Genomic DNA, 13,728 nt, shown 5'->3' on the forward strand with positions numbered 1-13,728 from the left:
TTTGAAACACCTAACCCTAAATTTTGAATCTTGTTGTAATCTTGGAAAAGTTTTGGAGATTTGTGCATCTTTAATCATCAAGATCATCTTTCTCATTTTCAAGTAAGTGTGTTTTCTCAATTTTCTACATTGCGATGTGGATGGATAGTGATTTGTGAATAGTGAATAGGGTTTTATTTGTAAGAAAGTGTAATAAATTTGGGAATTGTTGTTGTGGGTTGTGTTCTGGCATTTTGATTAAAGAATTGGGTGATTGTGAAAATTTGGGAAGTTAAGAAAACTAGGGGAGGTGCTGCTCAAATTAATTCTGACTGTTTGGGATATTTTTGCAACTTTTTGTGACGAAATGGCACCTAAGACTAGAAATAAGACCAAAGACAAGGGTAAGGCTTCCACATCGAGGGCTTGGGATAACCCTCCACCACCAACCCCATCGGACTTTGATGCTATGAGGTTTGTGAATAAAAAGGCTCGGGATAGATATCTCAAGTTATGCACCAAGTCGGTCATTCACGAGAGGGGCATCAAGTATCGCAATGAACCATATGAGAATGGCACACCCAATGGGCGCATCCGAGCCAATGTAGCGATAAGGCAATGGCAAGGGTTTGTAGACAAGGATATTGTAAGAGCAAATATTTCTATTTGTTATGAATTTTATGCCAATTATCAGGAAACGAGGGGAAAAAAAGTGCTTTGTTAGGGGTGTGTGGGTTCCCACTACTGCGGACACCTTGAATGTCCTCCATGGTACTTCTAACTATGAGGGGAATTAAGAACAGTACGAGGTGTTAGTTGGGAGTGCAATTGATCATGATGAAATTATTCATGCGATTTCATTCCTTGGAGCGGAGTGGATAATTACTCATGGTGAGTATGCTGGGTTGCATTTGTGTCAGTTCACTCAGGAAGCTCGAGCGTGGCAATACTTTGTTAGTTGTCGGTTGATGCCATCTGGGCACTTGTCTATAATCAATATGGAGTGCATTTATTAAGTCTATGCTTTGGTGAATGGGCTTAATGTGGATGTCGGTCGTCGAATTTGTGAAAGTATCAACCATGTACTAAGTGGTTCCACCAATATTGGGCTGCCCCACACCCACTTCTTAACAAATTTATGCCTTACCTACGAGGTGCCAGTCTATGACAGCGAGTTGACTCTGAAGGCGAAACCTCCCATCACTCGAGCGAAAATCACCAAGTATCTGCTTCCTATTCCATATGTCCCAGCTCCTCCTAGGAATCGAGGTGAAGCAGAACAACAAGAAGAAGACCCAGATCATGTTGGGGGAGGAAACAATGGAAATGTTGAAGGAAATGCTTATGGCAATGTCCCTGACCCAATGCATCTAGATCCACCACTGTTACTGGGTGGTCCAGTTGATTCCAACACCCAATATACCCATGTTCGTCTGGACTACCTCATTCAGAAAAATCAATATATGGTCCGGCAACATCAAATGATGCATCAATACATGGGTCAAAGACATGATTATGAGGTTGTTCATGTGGACCGCCTGAATACTTTGGTGAATCGATGGTCATTGAATGAGGCAGAGCAAAACTACTTCCCTTCTCCACCACTGTACCTGCCTTATCCACCACAGTACTCGCCTCCACCGCCTCCTCAATTTTAATGTCCTCCAATGGGGTCTCAAGTAAGTCTCTTCTTTTTATTTGAGTTTAACATTAGGGACAATGTTAGTCTTAAGTTTGGGGGAAGGGATTATTTTTAGCTTTACTGTTCTTTGTTGTTTTTCAAGTTTAGTATTAGTTGTTATTATGTTTGAGTCTAGTTTTCACTGTATTGTTAGAGTGTAAACCAAGTTGATAATTTGTTGTCGATGAGATTGAATGAATGCTATGTTGTATAATCCGAAGGAAGAGTTGAGCATATAAAAATAATTCGTGTGCTTGATTGAAATACTTTGTCACTTCACTGTGGTTAATTGAATACTTGTTTGAACTATTGCTCATAGCTGTAAACGTGAGAGTTGAACTTTGTATATGCATGTTGAATTTGGACTGTGGATTGTACAAGTTGAAATATTTCTAGAACTGTTTGCTTGTTACTTGAGACGAAATCCTAAATAAATACACACTTAAGAAGAGGATATAAGTCATATTTGGAACGATTGAGCCTTTCAAGCTAACCCTTATGTATTTTATCTCTTGTTACCCTATTTGAGCCTTACAATTGACCTTTTTCATTGTTTAACACATGTTTTGAGCCTATACTTGTATCTATGTATTCATTATTCCATTTGTCTTATACCATGAGCGTTAAAACATATCTTTTGATTAGATGGGGGAGTGAATGTTAAAGGGACATATGTAGAAACATGTGGTTACTCAGTGCATAAAACACAATAATAACCAATAAATGTAAACAATTGAACCAATCTATGCATGCCAAATTCTCACCATCAATCCACTCAACATTGTTATTCCATATGCTTGCTATACTTACTATTCTCCACTAATGTAAACAAATACACACTAAAAAAATCAATAGGACTTTACAAAACTTGTAATAGATGGCTTAGGTAAAAGTGGATGAGAAGACATTTTAGGCTCAAGTATACCATAAGCATTCAAACCAAGCAACCTATCCCTTTAACTCAACTTCGCATCCCGCTGTTACTATGACGCCCCACATCACTATGGCTGCTTTCTAGAATGACGACTGGCCCTACAAACCAACACGAGTCTTTCCAGCGTGCTTTTTCCTCACTCGCACACTTCCTGGGAAAACCCAGGAGGTCACCCATCCCTAGATTACTCCAAGCCAAGCACGCTTAACCATGGAATTCTCAAGTGATGGGCTACCGAAAAGAATATGCACCTTCTTGATATAGGTAGTACCTATCAATCCATTTAAGCCCTCTTCAACTGTGTAGTCCCATACCTACACAGTCTTAGAATCATTACACTTGACCTTCCCCAGGCGGTGTGGGATTGCACAGCTTACCCGGTCTTTCCCCTTACGGATCACGGGATTTTGACTGTCACAATTACCCTTTTTTTTTCTTCTTCTTTTTCAAGATTGGGAAAAGTTGACTATTTATTCATCACTTTTTTTTTTTCAAACTACATTCCCCCAAACTTAGATTTTTTCAGTAAATAACTTAAGGAATGTAGTTTATTCTGAATTTATAATTTTTTTTTCTTTTTCTCTTCGTCAATCTTTTTATGCACTGAGTAACCACATGTTTCTACATATGTCCCTTTAACATTCATTCCCCCCTCCAATCAAAAGATATGTTTTTATGCTCATGGTATAGGACAAAGGGAATAATGAATAGACAGATGCAAGTATAGGCTCAAAACATGTGTTAAACAATGAAAAAGATCAATTGTAAGGCTCAAATAAGGTAACAAGAGATCAAATACATAAGGGTTAGCTGGAAAGGCTCAATCATTCCAAAGATGGCCTATATCCTCTTCTTAAGTGTGTATTGTTTAGGATTTCATCTCAAATAACAAGCAAGCAAGTTCTAGAAATATTTCAACTTGTACAATCCATAGTACAAAATCAACATGAATATACAAAGTTCAACTCTCACATTTACAGCTATGAGCAATAGTTCAAACAAGTATTCAATTAACCACAGTGAAGTGACAAAGTATTTCAATCAAGCACACATATTATTTTTATATGCACAACTCTTCCTTCTGATTATACAACATAGCATTCATTCAATCTCATCGACAACAAATTATCAACTTGGTTTACATTCTAACAATACAATGAAAACTAGACTCAAACATAATAACAACTAATACTAAACTTGAAAAACAACAAAGAACAGCAAAGCTAAAAATAAACCCCTCCCCCCAAACTTAAGACTAACATTGTCCCCAATGTTAAACTCAAATAAAAAGAATAGACTTACCCGAGCCCCATTGGAGGACATTAAAATGGAGGAGGCGGGTACTGTGGTGGATAAGGCGGGTACAACGGTGGAGAAGGGAAGTAATTTTACTCTGCCTCATTCAATGACCATGGATTCACCAGAGTATTCAGGCAATCCACATGATCAACCTCATAATCATGCCTTTGACCCATGTATTGATGCATCATCTGATGTTGCTGGACCATATATTGATTTTTATGAATGAGGTAGTCCAAACGAACATGGGTATATTGGGTGTTGGGATCAACTGGACCACCCAGTAACAGTGGTGGATCCAGATGCATCGGGTCAGGGACATTGCCATAAGCATTTCCTTCAACATTTCCATCTTTTCCTCCCCCATCATGATCTAGGTCTTCTTGTTGTTGTTCTGCTTCACCTCGATTCCTAGGAGGACCTGGGACATAAATAGGAAGCGGATACTTTGTGATTTTCGCTCGAGTGATGGGAGGTTTTGCCTTCAGAGTCACATCGTTGTCATAGACTGGCACATAATAGGTAAGGCATAAATCTGTTAAGAAGTGGATGTGAGGCAGCCCAATACTGGTGGAACCACTCAGTACATGGTTGATACTTTCACGAAATCCACGACCAACAGCCACATTAAGCCCCTTCACCAAATCATAGACTAAATAAATGTGCTCCATATTGATTGTAGACAAGTGCACAGATGGCATCAACCGACAACTAACAAAGTATAGCCACGCTCGATCTTCCTAAGTGAACTCACAAAAATGCAACCCAGCATACTCATCAAGAGTAATTATCCACTCCGCTCCAGGGAATGAAATCGCATGAATAATTTCATCATATGATCAATTGCACCCCCAACTAACACCTCGCATTGTTCTTCATTCCCCTCGTAGTTAGGAGTACCATGGAGAACATTCAAGGTGTCCGTAGCAGTGGGAACCCACACACCCGTAACAAAGCACTTCTTTCTTCCCCTCGTTTTCGGATAATTGGCATAAAATTCATAGCAAATATAAATATTTTCCCTTACAATATCCTTGTCTACAAACCCTTGCCATTGCCTTGCCGCTATATTGGCTCGGATGCGCTCATTGAGTGGGTCATTCTCATATGGTTCATTGCGATACTCGATACCCCTCTCGTGAATGATTAACTTGGTGCATAACTTGAGATATCTATCCTGAGCCTTTTTATTCACATACCTCATAACATCACAGTCCGATGGGATTGGTGGTGGAGGGTCATCCCGAGCCCTCGATGTGGAAGCCTTACCCTTGTCTTTGGTCTTATTTCTAGTCTTAGGTGCCATTTCGTCACAAAAAGCTGCAAAAGTACCCCAAATATCGGAATTAATTTGAGCAGTACCTCCCCTAGATTTCTTAACTTCCCAAATTTTCACAATCACCCAATTCTTTAATCAAAATGCCATAACACAACCCACAGTAACAATTCTAAAATTTATTACACTTTCTTACAGATAAAACCCTCTCTACTATTCACAAATCACTATCCATCCACATTGCAATGTAGAAAATTGAGAAAACACACTTACTTGAAAATGAGAAAGAGATCTTGATGATTAAAGATGCCCAAAACTCCAAAACTTTTCCAAGATTACAACAAGATTCGAAATTTAGGGTTAGGTGTTTCAAAAAGTGGAAAAGAGTGTGTTTTCGGGAAGATTTGATAGGATTTAGGTTGTTGAATGAATGAGAAAGGGTAAAAAAATGGGTTTTAATGGAAGTTTAAGGGTAGTATTGTGGCTATGGGGTTTTGGGACTGAAATGGTCAGAGAATACGGAGAAAAGAAGAGGGAGGCGGAGTGGAATGAAAATTGGGGAAAAAAATCTGATTAAAACCCTTAAAATGTGATTCTGGGCCCAATTGGCGCTGTGGCGCTGTTGTGTAGAGCCGCGGCTCTAATTCTGAGCTAGGCAAACACTGGGTTCAGATTCTTTTAGGGCTGCGGCGCTGTACCATAGAGTTGCGGCTCTAATTCTGTTTTTTCTCAGTACTGACTCTCTGACTTACCTAGGGCTGCGGCTCTACTTCATAGAGCTGCGACTCTAATTTCTCCCCAAAATCCTCAATGCCTCTGACTTAGGCAGCGCTGCAGCTCTAATTCAAATTTTTTGGCTCCTCCCCTTATGATCACTTTAGAGCTGCAGCTCTAATTAATTTTTTTCTTTCCATTTTGCTGCTTTTTTTCACAGTTTTCACGGTTCTAATTACATAAAATATTTACAAAAACTAAACCAAAATAAAATAAAATAAAATAGTTCAACTAAAAATACAATAAAAAAATAAAAGTAAAAAAAATAAAAAATGAAAATATAAACTTGAGATGCCTCTCAAGGGCGCTGTCGTTAACGTCATTTAACTGGATGCTGGATTCCTCATCACAGAGAGTTCAAGAGGATGGCCGACTTGGCTTGATCATAAGGCCCCCCCAAGTACGACTTGAGTCTTTGCCCGTTCACTTTAAATGTTCCTTTCTTCTCGCTGCTTACTTCAACGACTCCATATGGGAATACTATCACAATTATATAAGGCCCGGACTATCGAGACTTCAACTTTCCTAGAAAGAGCTTCAACCTTGAATTAAATAATAACACCTGCTGCCCCGGGTGGAATTCTTTTTGTACAAGGTTCTCGTCATGCCATGCTTTAGTTCGTTCCTTGTAGATTTTAGCGTTTTCATATGCCTCATTCTGGAACTCCTCTAACTCATTCAACTGCAACATTCTCTTCTCTCCCGTTGCGGTCATGTCCATGTTCAATTTCTTCATTGCCTAGTAGGCCTAGTGCTCCAGCTCAACTGGTAAGTGACACACTTTACCGAAAACCAATCTATATGGTGACACACTAATGGGAGTTTTGAAAGTTGTCTTATACGCCCATAGTGCATCATCAAGTCTTTTGGACTAGTCCTCGAGCTTTGCACTGTTTTTATCAAAATACTCTTCACTTCCCTATTCAAGATTTCTGCTTGGCCATTGCTTCGAGGGTGATAAGGCAAAGCAGTTCGATGTCGCACACCGTATCGAGACAACAATGCATCAAATTGCTTATTGTAGAAATGACTCCCTTCATCCCTAACTATAGCTCTAGGAGTTCCAAACTGAGTAAAAATAAATTTCTGAAGGGAATTGAGAACCGTTTTACCATCAGCTGGTGTTGTTGCTGCTTCAACCCACTTTGATACATAATCAACAGCAAACAATATATAAAGATTGTTGTATGATGACGGAAAAGTCCCCATAAAGTCAATTCCCCAAATATGCACTTTTAATATTGTAACTCATAGATTGGCTAAGCATGCACTTTGGTTAGACAATTAGTTTCTCTGGTTGGATGAGGTCATTCTAATCTCTCTCTTTTTTTTTCAATTATGAGTGGTGATACAAACTATTCTGAAGAAAAAAAATGCAAGATATGATCTCACCCAAATTTAGGATTAATGGCTCATTCCTTTTAGATATATATTGTGATTTTTTTTCTATTCATTAATTTAACATTATAAATAAATAAAATTAGAACAATCAAATAATTTATACATTAAAAAAAAAAATTAAATTAGCAAATACTTTTATTCTAATTCTAAATTTCAATAGAAATATTAATATTTCCAAATTGAGTGAGCTATAATTTAATGACAAAGTAATTCCAATATGCAATAAACACACTACAAATTTTAATTACAGGTTTTAGGTAGAGTAAGAGTCAACAATTTTCAGCTAAGATACAACTTGAACACGACACAAAATAAATAAATAGATTTAAGTGGCACGTTTAATTTATTTAAATGGCACATTTAATTTTTGTGTCAACTTATTTAACATGTATAATAAATGCATCATTTTCGTGTTAGTTCTATGAACCCATTTATGACTTGTCTAACCTATTTAAGTAAATATTTAATTTAACAATATACTTTTGTTTTATACAAAATTAAATTTGAAAAAAAAGACATAAGATAACTATTCTTTTTCAGTCATTATTATTAATTTGTTATATACTTATATTTAATCGTGCCAACTTCATTTCTATGCTGCATAACACTTTAAATATGTGTTAAACACAAATACAACACGTTTTTTACAAATTGCTAGCCCTACCACACACTCACTAATACAACTTGTAATAAATATGGCATTGAGTGTCTTAGCATTTTTCAAAAATAAATATTGTATGAAAATAGAAAAAGTGAGGTAAGAAATTGTCTACTTCATCTTGATTCTTGATGTGAGAATCTAAATAGGAGATTGCTCAAGAAATTAAGAGATACTTGTAACCCTCTGAACGCATTGCCACGGGGCACAAATGTGCGCAACACTACTTGATGTAGTGTATGATGATTGTTGCAATCTATAATAGAATATTTAATTATAGTTCAATATCAATTACCATTCGAGCAATATCTCAGCCGAGAAAAAAGAGTATTGTCCCTCAAAATTTTCCAAAAAAGTTAATCTAGGAGATCCATGTCATGTGCCTCTATAATATCTTAAGGAGAACTATCCTTGAGCCAGTTGGTCCCTGTAATCTTTGAGGTTTACTTATTATTGTACAAGAAGATGAAGCAAAAGATGAAGAACCCAATCATCTGCAATGAAAAAGCATTCAGATGTTGATTAATCAAGACATGAATCACAAAAAGATCCAAGGAAAACAAGGTTACAGTTGAGAGCGTACTGTGGTGAATGAAGCTCCGTAGTAGGGAAAAGCAGTGGTTATAAATCGTTCATATTCATTGTGATTGAAAGGCCGTACAGGAATCTGCAAATTTTGATGTCAAAGTGTTGTAATATTTAAAACATATATTAAAACATTTTAATGCTTTAATGATTGATTAATAATGAAGATTAAGTACTCAAATCTTGCAAAACTGACTGACCTGTTTCGAAAGGGATAAGGTTGTGTATCCAAGCCTCTGATATTCAACCTTAAACTGGAACACCCCATAGATATCAGGCACCTTGAATGATGTGTAGTACAGTCCCTGCAAAATCATGTATGCAAGTGGTGAGATAATTGCATTTATAAAATTACAATTTGCAAAATGAGAATGTATGTCATTCTAATAGGAATACCTTCTGGTCAGTCGCTAGAGTTTTCAACACATAAGGGCTCATCAGAAAGAACTGAACCTGAACATCGTCAGCCACATATGGAACCCAGCTCTTTCCAGTCCACTCGTAGATCTCAACCGAAAAGTTCTGTTACATAATCAAATAAGAAAAAATCAAGACAAAGCCTTTTGTCTAGCAACTCAGCAAATACGAGGTAGGTGCAACGAATGAATGTATGTCCCGTCTCTAGTATACATGCAGTAATAAGAACCCTCGATCGTGCTTACCAGGTCATCTTTGATCCTATATATTGCAGGTTCATCTGTTTCTTCAACTTTGTGGTGCTTAATGTTGACAGCCTGAATTTACAACATGAATTATATGTCGAACAGAATATGATACAACACAAATATATAAATAAGAGAAATGTATAAACAATATATAGTAAAAACATAATATAAACCTTTAAATGACCCCTTTCATGGAAGACCCATTTGCTAAGTTCAGTCACAAACTGTTCATTGCCTGATTTCTCATATCTGTCAACAGAATTTCGACATAATGTCAGCATGTTGCCAAAACCGTCACCCTTAGAAAAATATCAAAGGAAAGGGGCTGGTAAAACATAATAAAAATATAGTTCTTCGGAAGATGAAGAAGGCTTGGTTATTTGCCAGTGTTATAGCTTGATTTGGCTTATAGAAAAATACAACTAATAATCAGTTTTTCAACAAGTATGCAGGGATGTACTTTCTTATGTATGTCCCCAAGGAAATTGTTCATCAATGCAGGTTTATCATTGATGCTACAGTGTTAATGAGAAACTACAAAAATATCATGCATTAAAGCGGTAAAGTTCTTAAACAAAATACTACAATGTCAATAAAAAGGGGATAATTAAAGCTTCACCCACTTGTGTGAACTTCCAGCCTTCTGCACAGCTGATGAGAAAAGCCTGTATGACATGCAGAAGCAAATTCCATAAGTTACAAATATTTAGTGAGAAAAATTCCAAGAATGAAATAAAACCCTACTGTACATACCGGTTACTGAATATATCTAAAGATCCTGAGATAATAATCCGAGCATTGTTTCTAGCCTGCATTAAATAATTTCACTAGGTAAGGCCCAGATTCATAATTTCAATACAATGGAACAATCTTGTTTCGAAAACAGACACCACATATATTTCTTTAATAGCCAAAATTTTATCTGCAGGTCAACACTATTTTTAGATAGCATGAAACTACAAGAACAAAGGGAACAAGTGAGAAAGAAAGGTCTTTCTACTTTTAAAATGAATTTTACAAAACGCTGACGAAAAGCATTAATTTAGTTTTAAATGATGAAAGAAGGTGCAAGACAAGAGAGAGACTTACTTGAACAACAGAAACAAGTGAAATAGCAGACCCAGTGAGTGATGGAGGTTGCGACGGCTTAGAATTTGGGTTCAAGGAATACGCGGCTGGAGAAGCAGAGAGAACATTCAGAACCTAAGAATCCAATCACATAACTCAGAATGGAAAATCTCAAATATCACAAACTCTAACCCCAAAAGAACATAAAAGGCCACACTTATCAAAATCACATTGCTAAAGCTTTAAACTACATTACATGGAAAAAAAACGCAGACTTTAGACCTTACCAAGCTATTATCAGAATTTAGTGAATGTGCAACTCCTCTAAAAAGTACTGGAGCCTGTTCCAAGAAATATAAAAAGAACAAAGAGTATCACTATGTTGCATCTGCTTCATTCAATAATGGGTAGCTTTTAAACTGAACTTATGAAAAATTAAGCTTTACCTCAATCTTAGTCTTTCCAAGAATAACATCAGACTGAATGAAACTGTCACTGGCAATCAATGTATGATCCCCTTCAATCTCTGACACTGCATAGTTGGTGTGATCAATCACCATGGCAGATGAATCCTACAATACGAAAAGCCATAGCCATAAGTATAGTTCTTGAAATGCTATAAAAAAAATGCACTACGTAGAACAAATCTATCATCTCACCTCATCAAAATCAACTCCAAGTTCTGTAGCCACGTTGCGAAACAAATCGGAAGAAGAAGCATCGGAAGCCAAGATCAAATCGTGACCAGAGTCAACGAAATCGAGCACAGCCTCCAAATTCAAACCGCCTCCAAAACCTGGTTCCCATAATTCAGATTACATCAATACAAGAAAAAGCAAAAACACGTGAATCAACAGAAAAGAAACTTACTTTCGGTGGAGGGGGAGAAGAGAACGAGACCGTCGTACATGTACTGGCCGTAGCGTTGGAGAGCGAGCTTGGGGTCATCGGCAAGCTTGAAATCGAGTTCGAATCCACGAGATTTGAGAGAGTTGAAGAAGATGGAGTGGGTTGACTTAAGAGAGAAGTCATCGAGCAGAACCAGGAGGCGTCGACCGGTAGGGTTTTCCGGGGAGAAGGAGTTGCAGAGGAAAGGAATGAGTGAGATCACGATGATGGAAACGAAGAGTCCCCGCATTGTGCTGTCTCTCTCCCTCTCTAGGGCTTTGGAGTAGTAGCAGAGAGAAAGGATTTCGGAGAAGAAAAAGAAAACGAAAATGGTTCGGAACCGTGAAAATGAAAATGAAACCCGAAGTAATCTTCTCCGGTTGCCTTACACCAGAGATCTTGTAATTTCGCTTAATCACAACCGTCCATTCAATATCTAGTGGTTCCAAACAATACTCCTACGTCATATATATAATAAGGAATAATAAAACCGATTAATGGAAATTACAAAAACTTTTATCATTTTGATGGAATAGTTATTTTATTTGAAAATAGGGACGAAAATTCATTACACCGCAAGATTGAAAAATAATAATAACAATTTTTTAATTATTTTATTTTATTCATATAAATTTTTATTTAATTTCATTCCTATTTATTTTACTATTTTCATTTTTATTCCTCCATTTTCATTATTTCCAACCAAAATAACCTTACATTTTTTGTGAAGTGCTAGCAAAGTTGTAAGTGGTCTATCAACGTATAAATTTGGTTCCACTAGTGGATTAGACGAGGGTGAGGACTTTGGAGTATAAGCCACATCGACTTTGGGTAGCCTAAAGCTTGATGTGAACGTTGCTTTATTTCTTCGGCAAGTTCTATTAGTTTTGGAGTTATTTTGCACAATTATGTATGTAATGAGGTGTTAACTTGTTCTCAAACTGTTTACAATAACGTGTGATGCGTTACAAACTCAGTGGTTGGTTACAAGATAAGTCCTTAGTCACATTGTTGAGTTAAATTTCGTTGTTGGGACATGAGAATGAGAATCATTGTAGTGATGTGGTAGTTATGGTAAATTCTAATTCTAATACTTCTGTTGACGCCGTTTTTCGTTTTTCGTCAACTTAAAACGTAGAGCAATTAAACAATATGAGCTATGGTGCGAATGAATAATACAGTAGAACAATAAGTAGAACAATAAGGTTTTTACGTGGTTCAACAGTTAAATCTGCCAAGTTCACGAATTTCTGTTATTAAGATTTGAAGTTTTCTGGAAATTCTTCAGAGATGAATTACCCAGAATTTTCTCTCAAGATATCAAAAGATCCGTCATTTACATGTGTTCATGACCTCTCTATTTATAGAGAGGTTTCAGAGTTTATTCTCATACATTTCGGGAAGATATTCCTGCATATTAACTTAAGTAATTACATTAAATGCTGTAACTTCTATATACAAGGAAACGTCCACTGAAAACCAGAAATGGATAACAAACTTGTTAATATCCCTTTAATGTTGGGATGTTACAACAATAAATATCTTTAAAGGTACAGAATGCATTACATCAGATGATTCATCGAATCTTCGAAGTCAACAACCAACATCGTGTCGGTCAAGATTTACGGACAGGTTACGAACTGGTCGTCTTATTCCTAAACCTGCTCAAAGCAAATAGATTCTATCGAGGCTGTCATGTTTCGAGCATGCACTCTTTAAGCTCGGATTACTTGATCTGAAGGCACTCGGTAACGGATGTATCCCAATGCTATGCCCTTTCGAGCCTGGAAAGAATCTCGAGGTTATATGTCTTCGAGTTTGCCATCTTGCTTCGAAGGTTTTACAACTGGACCTTAAACATGTGTTTTATGTATCTCGAGTTCATACTTGACGAGTCCAGCTTTCGAGGTCATAATTTCTGGTCTCGAAATTTGGGTGTAACAAGTTCATATGCTAGCTTTATTGCTTGTGATACATGCAAGAGTATTGCTAAGGGGCACTAGTGGTGTTCAACACCTTAAGAATGTGACATATTATTATTGGTACAATCTAATTTCAGGTCTCACATATTTTAATTTATAAGTATTATGAAGTATTGCTAGCCAACCATAAGCTGCCACCTTATGTGGTGTTCGACATTTTAAGGTATCAAATAGCAACACTCTATATGCATTCTATTGCGTGATAATATAGTAGTGACTCTTGTTGTTTTGTTCCTCCACAAATAGTTAACCCTAAGGGTGTACATTAGTCAGTTTGGGCAGGTTGTGTGGATTTTATATAGTCAAAACTTATGATCGGGTTGGTACTTTTCAACCCGTAACCCACCCAATTAAAAAAAAAATTAAACTTCAACCCAACCATTGGTTTGAGCAGGTTAACCCGCCCAAATCGTCGAAACTTCTTTTTTTTTTCACTAATTTTTTTGTTATTTTCTCTATTTTTAGTTTGTATTTGTAACTTAAATAATTACTACCTTAAAATATATAATTTTTATATAGAAAATTAATTCAAATTCTG

The 13,728-nt window shown here is 36.8% G+C and overlaps 1 protein-coding gene across 1 annotated transcript; it reads right to left on the reverse strand.

Annotated features, from left to right (window-relative positions):
* Positions 1-8,248: 8,248 nt before the first annotated feature.
* Positions 8,249-11,578, reverse strand: LOC133812581 (dolichyl-diphosphooligosaccharide--protein glycosyltransferase 48 kDa subunit-like). Its single transcript, XM_062246357.1, has 13 exons — positions 11,191-11,578; positions 10,980-11,116; positions 10,767-10,892; positions 10,608-10,661; positions 10,342-10,455; positions 10,006-10,061; positions 9,876-9,917; positions 9,426-9,501; positions 9,250-9,321; positions 8,984-9,109; positions 8,788-8,892; positions 8,586-8,669; positions 8,249-8,496 (listed from the first exon to the last, which is right to left on the reverse strand). The coding sequence occupies exons 1-13, from the start codon at positions 11,456-11,458 to the stop codon at positions 8,446-8,448; spliced, it is 1,311 nt and encodes a 436-aa protein (XP_062102341.1). The 5' UTR covers positions 11,459-11,578; the 3' UTR covers positions 8,249-8,445.
* Between the last annotated feature and the right edge of the window lie 2,150 nt (positions 11,579-13,728).

Source organism: Humulus lupulus, chromosome 1 (genome assembly GCF_963169125.1).
Source record: "Humulus lupulus chromosome 1, drHumLupu1.1, whole genome shotgun sequence".
In the NCBI taxonomy this organism is placed as follows: Eukaryota; Viridiplantae; Streptophyta; class Magnoliopsida; order Rosales; family Cannabaceae; genus Humulus; species Humulus lupulus.

Excerpts from the sequence above, each read along its gene's own strand:
- LOC133812581 (XM_062246357.1), bottom strand. The coding sequence starts at position 11,458 with ATGCGGGGACTCTTCGTTTCCATCATCGTGATCTCACTCATTCCTTTC. Across the intron at positions 9,322-9,425 it reads ATGAAAGGGGTCATTTAAAG|GCTGTCAACATTAAGCACCA; the intron begins GTTTATATTATG and ends TTGTAAATTCAG. Across the intron at positions 8,670-8,787 it reads CCTTATCCCTTTCGAAACAG|ATTCCTGTACGGCCTTTCAA; the intron begins GTCAGTCAGTTT and ends CAAAATTTGCAG.